The sequence below is a fragment of the Lotus japonicus genome, chromosome 5 (genome assembly GCF_012489685.1).
Source record: "Lotus japonicus ecotype B-129 chromosome 5, LjGifu_v1.2".
NCBI lineage: Eukaryota > Viridiplantae > Streptophyta > Magnoliopsida > Fabales > Fabaceae > Lotus > Lotus japonicus.
The window spans coordinates 65,680,580-65,682,304 of NC_080045.1; the positions used below are offsets into that span (position 1 = coordinate 65,680,580).

The following is a 1,725-nucleotide window of genomic DNA, read 5'->3' on the forward strand; positions in this document are numbered from 1 at the left end:
TTAAATAGAAGGTTGGGGCTGATCCCCCATCATAACCACATCACCAGAAGAAGAGTTCTTCTCAATTCCTATCATGTCTGTGTCAGCATGCTCCAACATAGGGTCTTCCTTTACTGAGTTCATCACCCCTTTCTTCTTAAGAAGTGCTAGGATAAATCGCAGGTCCTCATTGGAAGGGGCATGGGGCTTATCCTGGGAGTCCACCCCTGCTTCCTTTGTAGCCTGAAAATCCTCCCAGAGGTTACGGCGGTATTGTCTTAGGACTGCTAGCATTGCTTCCTCCCCCTCTGAGATTTCTGGTGAGCTCTCTTTCTCTATCCTTGTGCCTAAGGGCATTCCAGTTTGCTCTTGTGGCTTCAGAGGCATTGAAGGCCTTGTCTCTTTCTTTTGGTTTCCTTTCCCTAAGTTTTTAGGGTGAGCTGCTGCATTTGCTGATTTCTTAGGCCCTTTGCCCTGTCCCTGGTTAACTTTAATATGACCCATTGATTGATTTTCTTGCCCTTTTCCTTTGGTGATGGTATGGGAAGCTTCCTTCGTACTCGTTTCTTCCTCTAGAACCTGAAATCTGGATCCCTCATTCTTGGGGTTGTTCTCATGGTTAATCTGTTTTAAAGGTTTCCTCTTGGAAGATTTCTTTGCCATCATCCATGGCCCAAACCCATTTGGACTATCACTATCTTTTCCATTTGGTGTTTCCTTGACAGGGGTAGCCATGTTCTGTTCCTCCTGCCTAACAGGAATGGAATCGTTCGGAGGAATTAAAGCATGTTGATTGGTTGGAACCACAGTGGCTGGGCAGAACTCCTTCCTATGGCCATACCTTCCACAGCTGAAACAAATGGAGTGTAAGCCTTCATATTCCAGTCGGTGCTCTTCCCCAAGGGCTGTATATGTCGGATTTAATTGTTGGCTAAGATCCAACTCCACACAAATTCGAGCAAATTTCCCCCTAGAGTGCACTGTGGTGTGAGTATCAATTTTGAGCATGGTGCCAAGCAGGGAACCTAATCTCCATAAGAATGTCTCAGTATAGAGCTCAACAGGAAGTTCAGGTAATCTGATCCAGACTGCAATCCTCTTCACCCCAGAGTCATTAGCTTTAAACATAGGACACCAACGTTGGACCATCAGGTAGTGGTCAGCAATCATCCAAGGGCCTTCAAAGAGAGCATGAAGGTAATATTTCTCTGAGGCAAACCTTACCAAGTAAAACTCAGCAGTGAGATCAATCACTTTTAGTTCACCGTCCCTAGCCCACATCCGCTGGATTCTTTGAGTCATCCACTTGAACCCTATTTTCTTACCCAGGAGTTTTACCACAAGGGAGAATTTCCAAGGCCGGCACCATTCCTCATACTCCTCAAGCGACACCGGTACCACCGGATTAGGGTTAAAAGGCTTTGAATCACCCTTTTCAAAGACATCCCTAACTTCACCAACAATCAGTTCCTCTCTAACCAGATCCACAATTTCACGGTCCGTTAGGTCAGTGCCCGCGAACTCTCTAGCCATCACTTTGTCCCTGTACGACGGTTTGGTTGGGCTTTGAGGTGGCGGAGACTCAGTACCGTCCTCAAAAGCTTGGTCCATCACCGCATCAGCTTGTTCCTCTTCCACTGTTGTTTTCACTTTCTTCAAACTGCGAGTCTTAAGGTCTTCTTCCTCAGTCGTAGGAGTGCGGTGGTTGCCGACCAAGGAGGTAGCAAGCCGCACTGCTCCAGACAT

General features: G+C 46.8%; 1 protein-coding gene across 1 annotated transcript; it reads right to left on the minus strand.

Annotated features, from left to right (window-relative positions):
- On the minus strand, positions 1 to 1,725 carry LOC130720007 (uncharacterized). The gene has a single exon (XM_057570592.1). The coding sequence runs from the start codon at positions 1,723 to 1,725 to the stop codon at positions 1 to 3; it is 1,725 nt and encodes a 574-aa protein (XP_057426575.1).